The sequence below is a fragment of the Monodelphis domestica genome, chromosome 7, assembly GCF_027887165.1.
Source record: "Monodelphis domestica isolate mMonDom1 chromosome 7, mMonDom1.pri, whole genome shotgun sequence".
Taxonomy (NCBI): domain Eukaryota; kingdom Metazoa; phylum Chordata; class Mammalia; order Didelphimorphia; family Didelphidae; genus Monodelphis; species Monodelphis domestica.
The window spans coordinates 134,227,022-134,247,260 of record NC_077233.1 but is presented as its reverse complement, the minus strand read 5'-3'; the positions used below and the strand labels follow the sequence as shown (position 1 = coordinate 134,247,260).

The 20,239-nt window shown below is 40.6% G+C and overlaps 1 protein-coding gene across 1 annotated transcript in view; it reads right to left on the bottom strand.

The window, feature by feature from the left end:
* The window catches only part of IL21R (interleukin 21 receptor), a 48,439-nt gene extending 32,850 nt beyond the window's left edge, over positions 1–15,589 (bottom strand). The window contains exons 1-3 of the mRNA XM_007499483.3: positions 14,942–15,589; positions 8,894–8,967; positions 2,809–2,923 (exon numbers count right to left, since the gene is read on the bottom strand). Coding sequence (XP_007499545.2) covers positions 2,809–2,923; positions 8,894–8,948 — 170 coding nt within the window. The 5' untranslated portion in view covers positions 8,949–8,967; positions 14,942–15,589. The remainder of the gene's footprint in view (positions 1–2,808; positions 2,924–8,893; positions 8,968–14,941) is intronic.
* Between the last annotated feature and the right edge of the window lie 4,650 nt (positions 15,590–20,239).

Below are 20,239 nucleotides of genomic sequence, written 5' to 3'. Positions count from 1 at the left end.
TTATTTAATTAATTAATTTATAATATTTTTCCCTAGTTACATGAATATGTTCTTTCCCTCCCCTCCTTCCACCCCCTCTTCTGTAGCCAACGAGCAATTCCTCTGGGTTTTAAATGTGTCATTGGTCACGACCTATTTCCATAGTATTAGTATTTGCAACTAAGGTGATCATTTAGAGTCTACATCCCTAGTCATATCCCCATTGAACCATGTGATCAAGCAATTGTTTTTCTTCTGCATTTCTATTCAGAAGGGATAATTCTTAGCAATCAGAGCTGTCCAAAAGTAGAAGGAGATGCCTTACCCTTCATGTTTCTTGACCTCACATCTATAATCAGTTGCCAAATCTTGTCATTTCTACTTGCATGGCATCCCTCTCATCCAACTTTCTCACATAGTCACTACTTAATTCAAGCCCTCATCACCACTTGTCTATATTATTGCAAGGATCTCCAAATTGTCCTCCCTGCCTCCAGTTGCTCTCTAATCCAGTGCATTTCTCACACAGCTGACAATGTAATTTTCCTTAAATGTGGATTTGACCATGTCACTACCTTACTCAATAAACTCCAGTGACTCCTATTGTCTCAAGAATAAAATACAATCTCCTCTATTTAGTTTTTAAAGTCCTCCACAAATATGTTTTGCATGATTTCATAGTTAAAGTAGGTATCATATTCCTTGCCTTCTCAATGGGTGAAAGAGGGGACTTGAGGGAGGAAAAGAATTTGGAACTCAAATTTCATTTATTTTAATTCTTAATTTTAATATTCTTTTTAAAAATTCTGTGTTCAAAAAAAATTCTGAGTTCCAAATTCTCTCCCTCTCTCCCATCTTTGACCCATTTGCTGAGAAGACAAATGATATATCAATGATGAATGTGAAATTAGACAAAATATATTTTTATGTTAGCTATGTTATAAAAAAAAGCAAGAAAAGCAAGATAAACAATGTGAAAAAATTACACTTCAATTTGTACTTAAATTCTTCAGTTCTTTCTCTGGAGGTGTAAAGAATTTTTCATTATGAGTGCTTCAAAATTAGTTAAAATCATTATATTGATCAGAGCAACTAAGTCTTTCATAATTGATCATTATTACAATATTGCTGTTACTGTGTGAAATGCTCTGAAATGGTCCGCTTCTGCTCAAGTCACTTTGCATCAGTTCATGTAGGTCTTCCTAGTCTTCTCTGAAGCCTTCCTACTTCTCCTTTCTTATAGCCCAATAGTATTCCATTACAAGCATATACCACAACTTGCTCAGCTATTCCCCAATTGATAGACATCTTCTATATTTCTAATTTTTTGCCACCGCATAAAGAGCTGCTGTAAATATTTTTGTACAAACAGATTCTTTTCCCTTGCTTTTGATCTCTTTGGGATTCGGATCTCATAGTGGTATCCTTAAGTCAAAGGATATACATTGATATGCATTGTTTTATACTCCTTGAGGCATAGTCCAAATTGGAACTGAAAATTTTTTAAATGAATATTAAAAAATGTTAAAACCCTTTGAAACCTGGCCCTAAACTTCAAACTACAAAGTCTTTCAAGCTTCATTGTACTTTATTCCCCTTCTATGCTCTGTGAAAGCCAAACTGGCTTTCTCTTTCTACCTCACAGACAACACAGCATTTCCCATCTCCATGCTTTTGTATTGGCTGTCCCTGACACCTGGAATACTCTCCCTCTTCACTTCTACTTCATAGAATCCCTGGCTCCTTTAAAGCAGTAGCTGGAGCATTACTTTCTACAATAGGCTTTTCTTTATTCCCCAACTATTAATGTCTTCCCTCCCAAACTGCCTTGTATTGAACTATTTTAATATTTCTTCTCTATATATTTTATACAAATTTTTCTCCTCTATTAGAATGTAAGCTCCTGTTAAATCGGGATTCCTCTCCCCTCCCACTTATTGTGTTTGTATTACCAATGTTTAACACAGTCCTTGGAACATATTAGACACTTAATGAATTCATGACTATTTCATTGACTTTAAGATCATAAGTTCCCCTTCACTATAAGTTAAGTTCTCTTCCACAAAATGACTAATATGGAAAAATGTATTTTCCATTATTGCATATGTAAACTCTATATCAGATTGCTTATCGTCTTGGGGATGAAGGAGGGGAGGTAGAGAGGGGAAGAATTTGACTCAAGCTTTAAAAAATGAAAGTTCAAAATTGTTTTTCTCCTGTAATTGAGGGAAAAAAATATAATATTACAAGAAAAAAGACCACACACTGATCATAAGCTTCCAGAATAAGGATCCCTTTGTTAACAGCTAGTTATTGAAATAGAAATAGGTTTTGAGTGATAATATATGTATAACCCAGTGAAAATGCTTGCCAAGTCCGGGAGGGAGGAGGGAACAGGGGAGGGGGACAACAAGAATTATATAACCATAGAAAAATTAAAAAATAAAATAAAAGGTTTTTAAAAGGTTATTGAACTAAATAGTTGGTAGAAGGATATATTTAATTCATTCCAGCTGCCTATGGGGTACTAATCAATCAACAAGTTATTTATTAAGTGCTTGCTATATGCAAAGCACCAGGGATACAAAGGCAAAAGTGAAACATTTCCTGCTTATTCCCTTCATTTGGATGTCCCATCATTACCTCCCCTCAGTCTTAACATGATAACAGGATTGATTCTTGGACTTATAGAAAAGAATTTCAAATCATTTTAATCCAAATCTCTGTCTCTCTCTGTCTCTGTCCCTCTTGTCTCTGTCTCTCTCTCCCCACCCTCTATCTTTTCTTTCCCCTGCACTCCCTCTCTTCTTTCCCATCCTTGTCACTTACCACTCAATAGTGAGGTCAGGGGAGGTCTCAGCATGGCCTCCAGGCTCCACCTGTAGGATACACGTCAGAGTCTGGATATAGTCTGTATAGCAGGCGAGGTCCTCGTAGCCAAATGCTAGGATGTTTAGAATGGCAAGAGAGGAGAATGTTGTCATGGAGACTGACTGACATGCCCCTTGGGATTTGGGATAGGAGAGCAGGAATAGTAGGGACCAGTAGACTCCCCAGTCCCCAGCTTATTGGCCCAGGGAGAGAAGGGTAACAGCCTAGGGTGGCGAGGAGCAGCCTAGCTCTTCTGAGCTGCTTAGTACTATGCAGGTTTTTCTAGAAATAAGGCTTATGAGTATTACAGGGGGCTCTGAGCAGAGAGGGGTTAAGTGTAAGTGGAAATGATACAGAGTTCTATTAGTTTAAGCTTGATGGCTTTCATGGGCAAAAATGAAATAAAAGAGCCTGGATTCGAATTTTAGCATATGTGAGCTGGAAAGAACCTTAGAAAATAAAACTTGGAACATTCAAACTGAGAGTGATCTTAGAATGCAGAGGATAGGAGGGCAACATAGGATGCTGGAGCTGGAAAGGACCTTAGAAAAGAGAACATAGGATGTTAAAGTTGAACGCAGCTTGAATAATCATCAATTGTGAATTTACAGAGATGGCAACTTGTTCTCCGAAAGGGGAAGTGCCTCACCAAGTTAAATTAAAGGTAGGGTGACCTATCCTAGGACAGACAGCAAAAGCTGACCTAGAGTCAGTCTCCTGCCCTCCAGGTAAGTGACCTTTCCTGTATGCCCAATAATATAAGGACTTGGAGCCTCCAAAGTGAAGGAAACAGCATGGATGTCTATGGACAATGGAAAAAACCAATGGAAGGCAGAGGGTTCATACTAGGGAATCAGTGGCACATGAAGTCAGAATGCTTTGAATGGAAGGCTGAGTTTGGGGACTTTATTCTGTGAATATTGAAGCTCTCTAATTTTCCTATTCTTTTTTTTAAGCCCATACCTTCTGTTTTAGACTCAATACTAAGTGTCACTTCCATAGGCTAGGCAATTGGGTTAAGTGACTTGCCTAAGGTAACACAGCCAGGAAGTGGCTGAGGTTTGAACCCAGGACCTCTCCAGGCCTAGATCTCTATCCACTGAGCCACCTAGCTGCTTCCTTATTCCCCTTAATGTTACTATCATCTTCTTCTCATTTGGACTCAAAACCAGAAGGTGATGTGGTCTAGTAGGGAAGACCTGAATTAGAATTAAAAGAAACTGAGTTTGAAGTCTGGATCCACCATTTACAAGAAGTGTCATCTTAGGCAGGTCATTAGACCTCTGGATCTCAATTTCCTCCCTTATAAATTGAGAGGCTTGAAGAGTCATCCTTGATTCTTTTTTCTTCCTCATCCCTAGCACTCTTTTTTGCCCTAACTGTCTTTATTTAGGTACAATCCAAATGGTTCAAATAAGCTCATCACACTGCCCCTTCCATTTTAATAAAGTCTTGGTGACTTATTTTTAAACCCTTTCCTTCTGTCTTGGAATCAGTTCCAAGGCAGAAGAGTAATAAGAGCTAGGCAATTGGGGTTGAGTGACTTGCCCAGGGTCACACTCTATGACTTTTAAGGAAGGAAAATTTCTTTAGCATTTGCTTCTCTGCCTCCCCAGTGACCTTGTGCAATCTCTGTTACACACTGAAGCCAGAGTTATCATCTGAAAGTTCATCTTTCCCTTACTCAAGTTCCCTCTTGCCTACAGAATTAAGTTCAAATGTCTTATCCTGCCATTAAAAGTCTTCCAGGATCTTACCCAAATCTACCTTGAAGCAGCAGATACCAAGCATGCTGCTGGCTCTCCAGTACAGCTGGAACCAGATTCAAATTTAATTGGGAATTTTTTAACAATATAAAAAATATTCCATTTTAAAATTAAATCAATGTGCAGTCTACAGGGATCCTTCTGTATGGATTACTGGCCTTCCTTTCTATTTGAGTTCAATGCCACAAGAAGAAAGCAAGGAACTGGGAGTGAAGACACTGGTGCTCTAACTCACCTCAGTTCCATTACTGACTCACTGGGTGAATTTGGGCAAGCCACTTCCCCAATATGTAAATTGTTTCCCCACATGTAAAATGAAGTGGTTTGAAGTAGCTCAGCTCTGAGGTCCCTTCCAGCACTAGGGTTCTATGATTTCATTCAACCCTATTTCTCACAACTCCCACATCCTCCAGGTACTAAAGCTTCTCTCTCTCTTGCCCTCACACGTACTATGTCTTTCAGTCTCATACCTTTGTATAGATTCCCTACCTGAAAGTCTTTCTGACGCCTACTCATCATCCTTCAAGGCTTAGTTCAAGAGTCATCTAACTCACGAAGCTTCCCCTAACTGAATCCACCCCACAGAGTCTTTCCCCTTGCTCTGAACTCCCTCTGTCTATGTATAAAATCTATTCCACTCAATTTGCCTACTTGTTATCATGTAATCTCACAGATGGAAGGGACCGGAGTTCATCTAGTTTATTAACAAATCATACCTGCCAAGAATTCTCTCTACGGCATATTTGATGGCACATAATATGGTACCTGGTACATAGTAGGTGTTTAATAAACATTTATTGACTATTAAGTATTGACATTTAATTTCCCCTTGAAGACTTCAGTGAGGGGGGACCCACTAGCTATCAAGGCAGTGGGGTAGGGAGAAGTTTTTCTAAAATATTAATGAATCTGTGCAATTGTGGGATTGAAGTGGTTACTGGCATCTAAAGTTGTATGGATCTAGACCTGTGCTGGTGAACATGGTTACTGGCATCTAAGGTTGTATGGATCTAGACCTGTGCTGGTGAACATATGGTACATGTACCAGAGTGTGCTACAGGGGCTGATTTAAAAAAAATAATTTATCTTTTATTGAAATTGCAGAATACTTTTTTATATTACAGTAAATTTTATTGGAAAATGGGGAGAAAAATCAATCTTTAAAAATACACTCATGTTGAAACTAAGTAAGCCAGTCAAACCAGGTACAAACTAGGGGACCTTGCTTTTTCTATTTGTTTTTGAGAATTTGAATGTCACATATCTATATACAATTCTACAATATCAGGTTAATCCCTTTGAAGATAATCCCCCTCTCTATGCATACCTGAGGACATTTCTCACATCACCCATCCCTATGCCCTGTAGCCCAATGAGAGTGCTTCCTCCCTCCCCTATCTAGGGTAAGAGGGGGTGGGCTCACATGAGGGTTGCAGTTTGGGCACTTGGTTCACCATCACTGTTCTAGACATACCTAGAAATTCTGAAACTCATTTGTGAGTAGGTTATTTTTAAAATTAGGTTAGGAACTCCAGTACAAAAACTAAAATATGTTGGGGTTGGTTCCATACTCCACCACTGTTGCTATTTTTTTGTGAGTGCTTGATTTTGAAGGGTAAAGAAAAAGAACATCAAACATTTTATTGGTCCAAATTTTTTAACTCGATATTTTCATCATAAATATATGGCACAGTGTTTACATGGAAAAAAATCTCACTCTTGTACAACTCTAACATTTTTCCCTTCCCTTAAACCCCTACTTTCTATCTTAGAAACAATATTATGTATTGGTTCTAAGGCAGAAGAGTGATAAAGGTTAGGCAATTGTGACTAAGTGACTTGTCCAAGATCACACAGCTAGGAACTCCAATCTTTAGAAAGGGCAGCTAGATGGTGCAGTAGGTAGAGTACCTGGCCTGGAGTCAGGAAGACTCATCTTCATTAGTTTAATTCTGGCCTCAGACACTTACTAGCTGTGTGATGGTGAGGAAGTCACTTAATTGTGTTTGCCTCAGTTTCCTCATTTATCAAATGGACTGGAAAAGGAAATGAAAAACCACTCCAGTGTTTTTGTCAAGGAAAGCCTGAAACAGGGTGAGTCTGACACTAATGAACAACAATTTTGGGGGAGTTATTACTTGCCTGGGGCTGAAATCTTCCTCTAAACTTCCTGAAGTTGCTTCTAGTTCTGCCTTCTGGGGCCAAGCAGAACAATTCTAATCCTTCTACCACCTGCTAAATACCTCCTCATTCAGAAAATGATTGAAAATTGAGGGGATCAGATCTAGGGCTGCAGATTAATGTACAAAATGCAAATGTTGAGTTTTTAAGAATTTGTCTCTCAGAGCTGTCTTTAACATGAAACTTATGTTGTATATCCCTGAATGGGGGGGCGGGGAGATAATACAAAAGGGATTACTATTGAGGTATCAGGACAAAGAGAAACCAGTGGACCTGGTGTCTGAAGATTAGATTTGAATCTGGGTTCTGAATCTTGTTAGCTGTGTAACCCTGGGCAAGTCAATTCCTGTCTCTAAACCTCAGTTGCTTCATCTGTAAAACAGGGATAACAATACTTGCACCATCAACCTCCAAAACTGATTTTGAGGAAAGTACTTTGAAAAGCTTTAAGTACTATAGAAATGTAAGCTGTTTTTATCATGGCTGTATCTCTGACTCAGAAAACCCCCCAGAAGAAGGAGAAAGGTAGATGAACAAAGACAACTCTGTGGAGCAACCTGTACCCTTGGAGAGGAGGCTGTCCATTTAGAAAGGGAAAATAAAAAAGTGTGACATCTGTTTCCTGCCCTTTGGTATTAAAAAAAAAAAATCAGTGTAAAATGTCACCAAATCAGTTACAGGCAGAGAAGTTGGTCCCCACTACAGTTCCTCCCTCTACCTCAACTCCATCACCTTTATGTGTGATAGGCTGGTTCCAAAGACGCCTACACATTTTCACATATGTCATTATCCTCTATTGGAATGTCCCATGCTCAAAATGTGCGTGTTACCTATTCCCCACCCTCTAAAACCCCTCCTCCCCATTTATATCACTCCATGACTCCAGGTTCCTTTTTTAGCACTTAGGGATGCTAGACTAATTGGGGAAGTTAAATGCAGTGAAAAAAACCACTGTACTGGTAGTCAGGAGACCTGGATTCCAATTCTGGCTCTGCCATTAACTTTCTGCATGACCTTAGGCAAGTAACATCTCCTCTCAGAGCCTCATTTTCCCCATCTGTAAAAGGAGGATCTTGGATTAGATTATCTCTAAGATTCTTTCCAACTAGAGCCCAAAATTCTTCCAGCTCTAAATTTCTATGTTCTGCACCCTTAGGTCCCTTTTAATTCTTTTGTTCTATGTTCTAGGATTTATTCTAAGTCATTTCCAACCATTGAAAAGAAGTTTACAATAATTTACATAGAAATATATTCAGAGTGATTGTTCTTTGGGATATTTTTATGTTCTAGAATCTCTTTCCAGATTTGACATTTTCTGTTCTAAGTTCCTTTCTAAGTCTTACATTTTATGTTCTTAGAGCCCTTTCAGCCCTGATATTCTGTTCTACATTCCAGGGTCCCTTCCAGATCTGACATTATGTATTCATGTGCATTTATGTGAAATGCGTTTTGCATGTGTGCCTATTTGTCCTATCTGCTCTCTTTTATTTACCCAAGGACCCAAGATTATCTTTTCCTTCTTCATTGTCCCTGAGTATCTATTTTAAAGCTCTGCCCTGGGGTGTCTAGTACCAATTATTAATGAGAGGAGAAAAATTCTGTGTTGTCCAAGGATTATTGAGGGAGTCACTGAAATCAGACCAAAGGAAGGATTTCCCCCAATCATTAGGCTCAAGAGACACTGCAGTGGGCTGCTCAAGCAGGTTATAATGTCCCCTGCCTTGAAAAGTCCTTGGAAGAGGATAATTCTCTGAGGGTCAGGTCTCTCTGGAGACAGGGGAAAGGACTAGATGACCCCTGAAGGGTACCCCCCCCTCATTTCCAAGATACTTCACTGAGCCTGAGCCTCACTGAGTGATGATGGTCAATTACATCACTGGGGAGGTTAAATGATTATACTACCTCTTGGGGCTACTGGGAGCAAGATGCTTTTCAAACCTTTAAATATTATATGGATTTGGGCTCGGACTATTATTACGCATGCACCCACATACTTTCCATCCAGGAGTGACTAGGGATGAGCAGGATCTCCCTCTTCCCAACTCTTCCCCCTCCCTCAGGCAAAAAGCAAGTTGACATCTGAGCTGAATACTTACTGAAGTGGAGTATCAGGAGGAAGGAGATGGTCCAGCCAAGCTGACCAGGGTACATGCTGACCCCAAAGGAAAGCCTGGAAAACAATAGAGAAATTCAGCCTTTTTATTGTGAGTTGGCTGAACTGACTGGGGAAGTGCAGTGTGAATGTGGGTGGCCCAGGAGACAGGGTTCTGTCCCTAATTAGCTGTGAGTCCATAAAACTTTCTGGGCCTCTAGGATTGCAAAGGTCTTTTCTAGATAAAACATTCTAATTAATTACCCTTTATACTAAGAGAAACCTGGGCAGGCTATCATGATAGGGAGAGTTTGCCTTCCCTATCTTCCCTATCTTGTGCCCCTTTCCATTTCCTACTTTCTGGCTCCCCAAAGTCCTCTCCTGCATTTCCCTAGACTTGGGACCTCTCTCCCTCCACCCCCAGACCCTTACCCTTATTCCTTGGAAATATTCTCACAACCTGTTCATTTTAAGTGGTAATGGCAGCTAATTCAATCAAGTAATGTAATAATCAACAGATTAATGAATATCTTCTTTCAGCCCACCACTGCTAGGTGTTGGAATCACATAGACCAAAAGGGAATGATTGGTTCTTGCTTACCCTCAAGGAGCTGAGATTCTCAAGTTTATGGTCTCTTTCTAGGAGAATTTACATTTTAACAGAGGTCTTCAATATCTTTTTGTTGTTGTCCATTCCTTTCAATGTTGTCCAACCCTCCAAGACTCCATTTGGAATTTTCTTGGCAAAGATGCTGGAATGGTTTGCCATTTTCATCTCCAGCTCATTTTATAGATAAGAATAGGGGTTGAGTGACTTGCCCAGGATCACACAGCTAGTTAGTGCCTGAGATCAGATTTGAACTCAGGAAGAAGAGTCTTTCTGACTCCAGGTGCAATGCTCTATCTACTGCATCACCTACTGCATCACTGCTACCCCATTCAAATAACTTTTATCTTCTTTACTGAGGGAAACTGAGGGAAAACTGAGGGGGGAAAGTGCATAGAAATGAGAGCTGTTATTATTATGGTATCATTAGACATTTTTCTTGCTCCAAAGACTGTATTGGATCTGCTTGCTAAGCCCCAGTGCATTTGGTCCTCAGATTCCTGTCTACCATCTAAAGGTAGATTCTGACCTGGACTGTGAGTATTCTATGCTGGCCTTGTCCCGTGTGCCTAATACTGTGCTTGGAGCTGAATCTGAGGTAGTACAAGATACAAAACACATGCATACACACACTCCAGTCAGTAAGAGAACACTGTATTTAGAATCATAGGTTGTCAGAGCTGGAAGAGGTCTTAGTCCCCAGGTGTCTTTGAGATCAGATGAAGTGTGTCCAGCTCTGGGGATCAAGGAAGGCTTCACAATAAAGGCATTATTTCCACTGAGCCCTGAAGAATCATGGGATCCTAGATTTAGAACTAAGAGGCACCTCAGAAACCACTGAGTCCAATCCTCTCCTGTTATAATAGGAGATACTGAGGCTGAAGGAGGGGAAATGAATTGTCTGAGATTGCTGAGATAGAAAATGTCAGCTCTAGGATTACAGTCCAGCTTTTCTAAGTCTAGATCTCATGACCTTTCTGTTCTATCATGTTGCCTCTCTGGGTGTTCCTCAGGAAGCCATTGGCTCTCAAATCTGGTTTGGTCCAGACTACTGAGCCCTCCCCCAAGCTTATCAAGCCTCCAAACTTACAGGCCTCTGGAGAAAGGAGAAGGCCAAGGGCAAGGAGAAGTGGAGCCCATGAGAGTGAAAATCAGGGTTATTGTGGAGAGGTACCAAGGTGAAAAGAGCAACAGGGTTGAGATGAGCTAGTAGGGACTCCCCAGAAGAGGAAGAAAGGAGAGAGGAGGGATGTCTTAGAGGGGGAAGAGTTGAAAGAAGAGGGACTTCCCAAAAGGGAACATTGTAAAGAGTATTCTTTGCTTCCTTCTTTGTACCTAGGGCTCGAAGGTCTCCATTCTCTTTGCCTTCTGTCCCCTGATTCTTTTCTGAGCTGTTAGGGAGGGGAATAAACTGTTCTGTGTGATTCGGGTTGATACTGAGAAATATCATTCATTCATTGATAATCCCAGGATGGGCTCTCATTCCTTTTTTGTCTCCCCCAAATGTCTAAGGAGTTGATAGGTCTTCTCCAACCATCACACACGTAGCAAATGACAAAGCTAGGACTCCAACTTTTTCTACTCTACCATGATGCCTGCTTGAAAATGATCTCTCCTTTATCCCAGTTGTCAGAGTACTTTGCCTGAACATTTCCTTCATACTTATCTCTCTCTTCCTTATGTCACAGTCACTTGTATACATGTCTTAATCCCCTCTCCAAATTTAGTATAAACCTCTTGTAGTAGGATGTCTCTTATCTTTGTCATCAGTGCCCAGAACAATACCTTTTTTTTTTGTTGTTGTCTTTGTTGAGTAACATATATGGTCAAATATACCATTACCTTTATTGTTCTAGCATAAACAGGGTAACCATTAAAAGAAAAACAAAAGAAAAAAACTCTTGAATGCAAAACACTAAGATATGCCCAGCACAATATCTTAAACACAGTAGGCATTTAATAAATGTTGGTTACAGTCATAAGAGTCAAGGCAGGAATGGGCTTTAGAGATTTTCTAGTCCAACATACCTCCACCATTTTACAGATAAACAAACTGAGGTCCAGAGAGGGGAGAGGATCTGATCAATGTTACACAGGTATTAGAGCCAGAATATGAAAGAAGAATAAATCTGAATGGAAAGAAAAGTGTATTTTAAGTCAGAAGACCTGAATTCAATCCTGGCTTAGCCATTTACAATATGTATAGCCTTGGGAAGGTCTTTCTCAAATTTAAAATAAAAGCTTAGACAAAAACAACCTCTAAATTACCTTCTCCTTTTAGATCCCATAATGCTATTGGGATTAAGGGGTGAGGAGTTTCAGGTTCCTAAAAAGACCATGTGAATGTGAAAGGGAGATTGCAGATAGTCATCTACAATTTTATGGTCTTAGGACACTATATCTGCTTACTCATGAGACACCTCATAGATCAGCAGTGTGGAAAGGCTGTTGGATACCAATTGGTGCTCTCAGTCCTAACCACACACAGATTTTAGGCACTTTGAAAAAGAGCACTGAAGAACAGACAGTAGCACATACAATGGGAGGCACTTTCCCCTGAGTCCTTGGGGAGAAAAGGGTGCAGGAAGATAGAAGAGACATAGTTAGAAGCTTATGGTTCCAAAGAGTCTTGCATCCTTCTCCTAGCCTGAGAAACTTGGCTTATCCTTTCCCAAACTTGCCAAAGAGTTGCCAAAATCCAAGAAGACCCACCCAGCACACAACACAGAACAGGGTGCTAGAGTCAGAAGGGACCTTAGACATTGTCTACACTGACTTTACAGACAGATCACTGGATCATAGATTTAGAGTGAGAAGGGGAAGGAAGGGAATAAAATATGAATTAAGCACTTACTATAGATCAGGCACTTTAGAGATATTTCACCAACCACATTGTCATTCGGTTGAAGAAACTGAATCCCAGAGATGGGAAATGACTTGCTGAGATTGCCCAGCAAGTCAATGACAGTGCCAGGACTAGAATCTGGGCTTCTCCCTCCCCATCTAGTATTCTTTCCCTGATATTATGCTTCGCTCTCTTAGAGTCTAGTTTCTTAAAGACCCTGGGAATATGGCTCATGCCAACTTGTATGCCTGATTTTTTAAACTCTTAATTTCTATCTTAGAAACAACTCTAAGACAGAAGGGCAAAGGATAGGCAAAGAGGGTCAAGTGACTTGCCCAGGGTCATATACCTAGGAAATTCCTGAAGTCAAATTTGAACCCAGTTTCCCCAAAATTCAGGCCCAGCACTCTTTCCACTGTGCCACCTCAATGCCCCCAGCCTGCCTGATTGAATGAATCTCTTTCCTTGTGTTCTCAGGACCTAGCAGTCCCCACAAACCTCTTCAGACTCAACGCATGTATGATGGCATATTCAGTAGGGGTAAAGAAGGAAAAGTGTCAGACATCCTTCCCTAGTTCTGAATAATGACCTCTTTCTCACCTTCTGACCTTCCAGAAGATACCATCATGATACCAAGCCATGATAAGATAGCGAAGCGAGCAGATGAAAGCTCATGAAAGCAAGAACAGGCAATTAGTTCTGAGACTGGACAGTCCCTCCTTCCCCATCCCCCATGCCCTCAACCATCTGTTTGCTTGATTTCGGGGAAAATTCTTGTTTCAAAACTTCCCAGGTTTACTCATAGTCATTTGAATTGCCTGTAAAAAACCCCTTTACTATAGAGTGAGATTGGTGGAAGCTAGTAGCCTCAGTGGACCATGAATCCCTCCTAAAACCATTCACTGAATCATGGTGGTGGTTAGCAAATGGGCAGGGAGGTTGAAGAAGCAGCTCAGGGGGCTGGAAGAGAACTCTCTAGACCCCATCTCCCCCAGGGACTGCTATCACTAATCACTATCTACAGCTTTCTCTTCTCTTGCACAAACCACTCATACATACCTCTTCTGTCTAGATATATCTGTTTTCCCTTCTCAAGGCCATTCTGGCCTCTGCCCCATCTCCCTTCCCCGTCCCTATCCTTTTCTCCTCTTCTGGAGGCCTTACCCCTTCTGAGATCCTCAATGAGATAGAATAGATTCTAGGGTAAAAAAATTTGAGCTGGAAGAAGATGCAGAAGTCATTTAATCCAAAACCCTTATTTTATAGATCAGGAAGTCTGAGGCCACATAGATCGTAAGTAGCAAAGATGCTGGGGAGAGTGTGGGAGGGACCCCTACTAGACTGTCCTCATGCATTAGACTGCCTTGTACCCCAAGCATCCTGAGCCCCTTCCCCCTCTCCCCTTTAGAAGAACCACCAAGAAATCTGTCACCAGACCCAGTCTGGAGACCATGAGTACCATCTTAATAATTATCCCTAATATTCTTACGGGGCCTGAGCGTTTCCAAGGCACTTCTATATCCCATTTAATCCTTGCAGTGACAAAGATTATTATCCCCATTTTATTGAAAAGGAAACTAGAGAAGTTAACGAAGGGTCTTACCCAAGATCTCATGGCTAGTGCCGGTCTGAGTCAGGTTTTAAACACATGCCTCTTTTTCCTACTTTATCATCTTATTGAGGATGAAGACTTTCTGCTAATAGTGTGAATATCTGTCCCTTGCCTAGACATCTCCAGAACAGGTTCCCTCTTTGGAGCACTTTGCCCTCCAGGGCCCCTAAGCTCAGGTCCTCCAGATAAAGCTAAAGCACTATTTAATGGGCATGTTCCAATTTTAAGATTCTGTGATTCAGGGCTGGAAAATACTGCTTCCTCTAAGAGGGGCCCTAATTAGTCTCTTCCAGTATCACTTGCAGATCAACCTCCTTCTGTTCCAGCTTCCACCAGAACTGAAGCTGCTCTTTTCACTTTTTCTTGAATTGTTTAGACACTGACATTCTCAGAAACAAGGGCTGGACCAGACATCCTCAGCTCTTAGAATAAAATCTGCCATCTCTGTGTTCCTTTACAGTTTACAAATTGCCTCTCTCTATGCAAAACCATGAGGAGGGCAGAGCAATTAAGACAAAAATGTCAACAAACTTTCTGACAATCACGGGCATGGATAGATTATCCAAAGCCAGAATTTGAACTCAGGCCTCCAGGGCTCTTTCCAGCATATATGTCCAAATGTTGGTTGATCAACAAGCTAAATTCAGTTTGAATGCTATTGAGAGATAGTGGTGAGGAATCCAGTGACTCTTCTTGACTCCTCTTCTTGACTCTCCAGGTTAGGAAGATTCCTACCTCAAAGATTTTAGGGCATTAAATGGTATAATGCTACAAGTGCTAACTCTGTAGTCAGAAGACCCAAGTTCAGATTCTCCCATTGATCCTACCCATTTAACCGTGGCCAAATCACTTGACCTCCAACAACTTCAGTTTCCTCATCTATGTAATGAGGCCTTTGAGATCCTTTCTAGCTTCAGATCTATGATGCTATGATCCTATGATTTCCCTTGGGATCTTGGCCTCCCTCTCTGACTCCAACCCCCTTTACCTGTTGGTTCCTTCCTTGAAGCTGCAGGTCTGCTACTCCTCCATCCGTGTGGGTTCCTGCCCCGGTGCAGTTGCTGCTGCTGCTTAAAACAAAGGCTAAGAGATGAAAGGAGATGCCCCTCTGCAGCCTCAGCCTCTGGGAGCCAGAAGGCTGGGAGAGACCCATGGAGAGTCCCACATCCCCCACAGACTGCAGGCTGATAAAGGGATTTCTATCTCCTATTGAAAGGGACCAAGACCAGGGCTTTGAGAGTAGCTGCTCTCTATCTTAGAGGAGGTGTTACAGAAACCTCATGGGGAAAAGTGATTGGCTGATAGTAATCATTTGCCTTTGACTGTAGAATTTTAAGGTTTACTCAGTATTTTTTTTCTCTCTCGCAACCATACTTTGCAGTAAGTAGTATATACAAAAGTAATCCCATTTTACAGGGGGAAAAATCAAGGCTCAGAGAGATGAAACTCCTCCAGGATCATCCAGCCTGTAATGCCAGAGTCCAGTGTTGGAACTCAGATCTGACTCCCATTTCATTGAGCTTCTTTCTTTCTTTCTTTCTTTCTTTCTTTCTTTCTTTCTTTCTTTCTTTCTTTCTTTCTTTCTTTCTTTCTTTCTTTCTTTCTTTCTTTCTTTCTTTCTTTCTTTCTTTCTTTCTTTCTTTCTTTCTTTCTTTCTTTCTTTCTTTCTTTCTTTCTTTCTTTCTTTCTTTCTTTCTTTCTTTCTTTCTTTCTTTCTTTCTCTCTTTCTTTCTCTCTTTCTTTCTCTCTTTCTTTCTCTCTCTTTCTTTCTTTCTTTCTTTCTTTCTTTCTTTCTTTCTTTCTTTCTCTCTCTCTCTCTCTCTTTCTCTCTCTCTCTCTCTCTCTCTCTCTCTCTCTCTCTCTCTCTCTCTCCTTTTTTGTCAGCCTTTTCTCAGTGACTCTCCTCAATCATCCCTTTTAGGTGACCTTTACTGTGCCCCCCACCAAGTCCATGCTGAGTAGACAACAATCTAAAAAATGCCATAACTCCTTTTCAAGTAATCTGGGAGAAATGTGTTGTGGATGATAGCAAGATTGCTAGATTTGGATTTGGGGGACTAGAGCTGGCCAAGACACTTACCCTCTTTGAACCTTGGTTTCTTCATCTGCAAAATGAGAAGAAAGTGCCTTCACAGGGACCCTGAGAGGAGAAACAATGTCTGACCTCTTCCTCCTGCAGGTTCCCATGCTCTCACCTCCTTCCCTTCTTCTAGGCTCTTTTCCTGGGAGAGTGCCTGTACCTTCTGGGAGGTATAGGGAAGACCAAGCTCTCTCCTGTATATCCCTTATTAACTGCCAAACAAATCCCAAAGGATCATGGGAACAAAGTCCCCTCCAAACATCAGTGCCACGAGCTAGTACAGGTCTTATTACCCCTCTGTCCAAGGAAAATCAGTCCCTGAACTGCAAGAGACAAGTCTTGGGATCATCACAACCATTCTTCTGTCTCCATCCCCCTGGAGCCAACTTGATCTCATCTCACTAAAACAAAGTTTAAAAAAATCCTCTGAATCGGATCCTTCCTTTTCTTCTCCTCTTCCCCTCCACACCCCACCCCAAACCACAGGATTACAATCTCCAGTTGAGGGAAAGAACATCATTGCATATCTATGAAACTGTTATCCTATGAGTCAAGTATCTCTGGCTGACTACAAATCTGGGCCTAGGGGATCCCAGGGATGAGACAGAAAGGGAGTTACCTGGCTTCCCCCCCCTCAGATAGCCATTCCACTATTGAGTGAGTAATCCAAGGAGAACCCTGGGATTTCTGGAGGGATGGAGAGCCAACTAGCCAGTGGAAGATTGCAGAGATGGAGGCTAGACCAGCTGAGGGACTCAGCTGGAGGACAGGAGGCCACACAGAAGGCCTGTCTAAGCCAGACTGAAAGGCTGTTCTGCAATCTATGGTCCAGCTAGTGCCCCCATTCAGTTAGCCAGCCAGCCAGCCAGACTGTTATTAGCTCCCTGGCAGACCACAGGCAAAGAGGATGTGGTGAGATCCTCAGTAAGTTTATCACCAGCACCGCCCACAGAGCTTTGCTCATTCATAGTCATCCGTCACTGTGAGAAAGAGGTGGGAGAGGTCCCAGGCACCCAGGCCGCCTGGCTTGCTAAAAGGTCACTTGACAACAAGCTTTTGGGGCTGGGGACTGCCGCAGCTGGGGAAGCTAGTAGTTATCACTCTAGTGAGACGCAGCTGGAGTCTTGGTTCTCAAACATGATAATAATTCCTGACATTTGACAAACAGTTTAGAGTTTCCACAGCAATCTCTTATGCATTGTCTCATTCAATGTTCACAAAAACCTGTTTTAGAGGTGGGGGACAGGGCAGTTCAGGGATTTTTTTTTCAATTTTGCAGATGAGGAAAATTCGACTCAGAGAGGCATGGAAAGAATGCTCAGTTTGGAAGCAGAGACCTAGGTCCAAATCCTATTCCTACTGCTTTGTATCAGTGTTACCTTGGGCAAGTCTTTGAGTCATTTTCTGTAAAGTAAAGGGTTTGAGTTAGATCAGATGTTTTTAACAGGAATCCAAGAACTTGGAGTTTGAAAAAATATTTTGATAATGGTATTTCAACATATATGGTTTCCTTTGTGATCCTATACATTTTATTTCATGGATTTAAAAACATGGACTTCATCACATCAACAAAGGGGTCAAGGCTCCTGGATCACTCCCAGCTTAAAAAAAATGCAAAGATGCTACAGAAAGAATCCTCCAGAAGGTTGTACTAGATCAAGGATCAAACTGAAATAGAAATCGGGGCCATTACAATGGTGCATAGGAATCTTTGCATATCACATATTGACTTAGAAAACAACAAATTAACATTATCTATGCTCTGTTGTATTTTTATTTAGTTTGTTAAATATTTCCCAATTACATTAAAAAATTAATTCCACTTAGAAATAAAGAAGGAAGGGAAGGAAGGAAGGAAGGAAGGAAGGAAGGAAGGAAGGAAGGAAGGAAGGAAGGAAGGAAGGAAGGAAGGAAGGAAGGAAGGAAGGAAGGAAGGAAGGAAGGAAGGAAGGAAGGAAGGAAGGAAGGAAGGAAGGGAAGGAAGGAAGGAAGGAAGGAAGGAAGGAAGGAAGGAAGGAAGAAAGGAAAGAAGGAAGGGAAGGAAGGAAGGGAAGGAAGGAAGGGAAGGAAGAAAGGAAGGAAGGAAGGAAGGAAGGAAGGAAGGAAGGAAGGAAGGAAGAAAGGAAGGAAGGAAGGAAGGAAGGAAGGAAGGAAGGAAGGAAGGAAAGGAAAATATGCTTCAATTTGCACTCAGGGTTCATCATTTCTCTCTCTGGAGTTTGATAATATTTTTCATCATGGGTCCTTTTGGAATTGTTTTGCATCATTGTATTAATTCAAATAGTTAAGTCTTATAATTGTTATAATATTGCTATTACTGTGGACAATGTTCTCCTGGTTCTGCTCACTTCCCTTTGCATCCATTCACATAAGTCTTCCCAGGTTTTTCTGAAACCAGCTTGTTTGACATTTCTTATAGCGCTATAGTATTCTATTATGATCTCATCCCACAACTTGTTCGGCTACATCAATTACATTTTAATCTGATTAGGGCTACACTCTGGAGTTCTGCAGTATAAGTGTGTAACACTTCTGGCTAGATGACTTTTAAGTCCAAGGTCACATAAAAACATATTGAATAAATTGGATTGTGCTACCTCTCAACATACTGGGTAGCTGAATCAAAACTGACGAGATGAAATGGAAGGGGAATATATTTAAAGCATTGCTTTAAAATAAAAATTTTAAAAAAAAGGTTTAAAAAATCAGTTGCATAAGTACAGGGTTAAGGTGGTCTAGCTTGACAGCTGTTCATTTGAATAAAGACCTGGGGTTTTAAATTCAACCACAGGCTGAACTTGAGCCAACAGCATGACGGGGCTCCATTTATAGAAGTCAAATGGCCTGATCAAAAGAACTGATAGGGTCACTATCCTCTTCAATGGTTAGAGTACCTAAAATATTGTGTTTGGTTCTAGATCCTACATTTTAAGAGAAATAATAGCAAGCTGAAATGCTCTGAAAGGAGGATCACAGAAATCACAGAATCTGAGATGGAGTTGATCTAATCTTTGTGCCTTTCTCCTGAGATGATCTCCAGTTTATCCTGTCTATAGCTTGTCTGTCTATAATTGTTTGCATGTTGTCTCTCCCTTTAGAGCATGAGGTCCTTAAGTGTAAAGATGGTCTTTTCCCTTTTTTGTAGCCCAGTGCTTAGTACAATGTCTGGCAAATAGTGAGTATTTGATGAATGTTTATTGACTGACTGGCTAGATAAGAATTCAGAGGCTATCTAGTCTAAGCATAGCTGATTAAAAAATTCTCTTCTACAACATTACTGACAAATGGTGTTTTAGCATCCTTTCCAAATGCAGACTACCTCCTGAGATAATCCATTCTATTTTTAAAGTTTTAGTTTTTTTAAAAGTAAGTTAATTTTTTTCAATTATTGAACATTTATTTTTGCTCCTTACCTGCTCCTCTTTTACTAAGAAAAAAGGAAAAAAGAAAGAGAGAAAGGAAGAGAGGAAAGAAGGAAGAAGGAAGGGCAAAGAAGGAAGAGAAGAAAAAAGGTGAGAGAGGGAGGAAAAGCCAAACTCTTAAAACAAATATAAGAATAGTCAAGCAAAACAAATTCCCACATTGGTCATGACCAAAAAATTTGTCTCATTTTATATATTTAGACCATTAACTCTGTCAAGAGGCAGGTAGCATGCTTCCTCATCAGTCTTCTGGAATCACGGTTGATTAAATTTCTTAAGTCTTTCAAAGTTGTTGGTTTTTGCCATGTTGATATATTATAATGTAAATTGTTCTTCTGGTTCTCCTCATTTACCTTTACATCCACACAATTCTTCTTAGATTTCTCTGGAATCATCTCTTGTGTTATTTCTTAGAGCATAATAGTATTCTCTTACACTACTTTATTCAGTCATTTCCCCAAAGTTTAGTTTGCAGCTCTTTCCTGCCACAAAAGAAGTTGTTATGAATATTTTTGGAACATATGTTTTTTCTCTTTCTTTGATCTCTGAGGTTTAAACTTAGTAGTAGTATCTGTAGGTCAAAAGAATAGTAAAAGTTTAGTAACTTTGGGGAGCATGGTTGTGCTCTCTTGAATGTACTTTTTTAACTTCGTTTTTTTTATGAACAAAAATCAACCTTCTTTCCCTCTCCCTTGCCCATTAAAAAAGAACAAAACCCTTTAGCAAATATTCATAGCCAAGCAAAATAAATTCCCACATTGGTTATGTCCAAAAAAATGTATCT